This window comes from Phalaenopsis equestris, unplaced genomic scaffold (genome assembly GCF_001263595.1).
Source record: "Phalaenopsis equestris unplaced genomic scaffold, ASM126359v1 Scaffold000421, whole genome shotgun sequence".
NCBI lineage: Eukaryota > Viridiplantae > Streptophyta > Magnoliopsida > Asparagales > Orchidaceae > Phalaenopsis > Phalaenopsis equestris.
Genome location: NW_018164862.1, coordinates 1 through 1899, shown reverse-complemented (window position 1 = coordinate 1899; position 1899 = coordinate 1). Strand labels below are relative to the sequence as shown.

Genomic DNA, 1899 nt, shown 5'->3' with positions numbered 1-1899 from the left:
ATATATATATATATATTTGTGTAGTGCAGCAATAGAAACAAATATATTTTAAGAAGCAATAAAGTGCTTAATTTTGGAAACTGAAAGGTCTGAAGGATATTGCCAAAAATGGCACCAAATTTTATCCATCTATAAGAAAGGGGTACATATTTCACACCCAAACTCTAATTTGATAAGAAAGGGGTAGGCATGTAATTTGCTCGATATTCTTGTCTGTTTGATAAGAGTTCTTCGACTACTATAAAAATAGCTCGAGATTTCAGTCGAATGGCCAGCTATTTCCACTCGCACCAAAGGTCCAAAACTGAGAAACTGAGAAAGGAAGAGGAGGAAGAGATCGAGAAACAGTGAGGGAGAGAGAAAGAGCAACCACTTGAGCCCGATGGCCGCTGTTATGAAATCAATGGAAGAAGATGAGTCTCTGTTCTCATCAATCATCTCATCGGGCTTCTACCCCCAAATGGCGCGAGGTTTTTATCCATCTCATTAAACTATGTTGATCGAATCTAGCTATATCTCCATTTTGCTTCAGCTAAATGATTGTAGATTGACCTCATGCTTTGGATTTGGGATCCAGGGGAATCAAAGGAGCGGCGGACAAGGAAGAAGGCGAAAGACGTCCCCAATGGCGATGCGGAGGTTTACGGTCAGGGAAAGAAGCGGCGTCTCAGCGAAGAGCAGGTCAGATTCCTGGAGATGAATTTTGATAAAGAGCGCAAGCTGGAATCCTGCCGAAAAGTCAATCTCGCCACCGAGATCGGCCTCGATCCAAAGCAGGTCGCCATCTGGTTCCAGAACCGTCGAGCTCGATGGAAGAGCAAGCAAATTGAGGAGGAGTACACCCATCTCAGATCCTCCCACAATGCCATCCTAGCCGAGAAACTTCAACTCGAAAATGAGGTCAGTTTACCCCAATTCAAACCCTAACTCTACCCCCTTCAAATCCACTCTCCCTTACCAAATCAAAACTGAAATTACGGCAGTTATCGAATCTTAAAGACAAGTTGGTGCAATCGGAGCAGGAGATCAGGAGACTTACCTCGCCCTCCATCTCCGCCGCCGCTGGCGGAGGAAGTCCGATCTCGTTGACGATGCCGACGCATTTGGGGAAATTTGCGATGGAGAAGGAGAATGCAATGCAGATGTCTGCATTGGCAGACAACTATTATGACGTGATGGAGATGAGCTATTTCTATGGGTTTTGATTAATTAATCAATAATCATGATAATTAAGATGTAAATAAGTGTGAGATTTATGTAAATACGTTGCTTGTCAAGTTTAGATCATTTAGTTCTCTACTTCTTGTTAATAATTACCGCAATAATGGGTGGATTAGTGTTAATTAACTTTTTTATAACTATTATTTTAAGTTCTTATATTAATTTACTGGAATTTTAGCTCGTTTAGTGTCAGTTTACCATTTACTTGCGTTGTAGTTGTGTTGAAAAAAAGAAGCTCGGTACTGTCCTTGAAAAAATAGCACATATAGCTCTTCATCATGACTCCAATAAAATATTGTTGTGTCTAACTGGGGCACATATAGCTCTTCATCATGACTCCAATAAAATATTGTTGTGTCTAACTGGGAGCACGTAAAAAATGACGAAAAGACACCAATAACACTCGATGTTATTGGCGTGGTCCTTCAAACGATGTTATTAGTATTATTCACTGGTATTACTGCGGTGTTATTGTGATGTCATTAGAGTTGTTTTGTTGGGTTATTGAAGCGAAACTACAGTGTTATTTGCACGGTCCTCTAGGTGATGTTATTAGCGTTGTTCACCGTTGGTATTGTTGTACTATTGTGGTGTTATTAGAGTTGTTTTATAATAACACCACAATAAGAGTTTTTTCATCATTTTTAAGTGATCTCAGTCAGATACACGTGACATGAT

At 40.2% G+C, this 1899-nt stretch overlaps 1 protein-coding gene across 2 annotated transcripts; it reads left to right on the top strand.

Moving 5' to 3' along the window:
• The first annotated feature begins 197 nt into the window (after positions 1-197).
• On the top strand, positions 198-1387 carry LOC110027234 (homeobox-leucine zipper protein HOX12-like). Of its 2 annotated transcripts, none has more exons than XM_020728574.1 (3): positions 198-470; positions 578-900; positions 984-1387. In XM_020728574.1, exons 1-3 carry the CDS (start codon positions 383-385, stop codon positions 1203-1205), a joined length of 633 nt encoding a protein of 210 aa, XP_020584233.1. In that variant the 5' UTR covers positions 198-382; the 3' UTR covers positions 1206-1387. The 2 variants fall into 2 exon arrangements, with proteins under 2 accessions (XP_020584233.1, XP_020584234.1); XM_020728575.1 differs by having other exon boundaries at positions 1000-1173.
• Positions 1388-1899: the final 512 nt, after the last annotated feature.

Bases quoted from the DNA above. Each gene is read 5' to 3' on its own strand.
- LOC110027234 (XM_020728574.1), top strand. From the start codon at position 383: ATGGCCGCTGTTATGAAATCAATGGAAGAAGATGAGTCTCTGTTCTCA. The intron at 471-577 runs GTTTTTATCCAT...TTTGGGATCCAG, and splicing joins CTACCCCCAAATGGCGCGAG to GGGAATCAAAGGAGCGGCGG. The intron at 901-983 runs GTCAGTTTACCC...AAATTACGGCAG, and splicing joins AACTTCAACTCGAAAATGAG to TTATCGAATCTTAAAGACAA.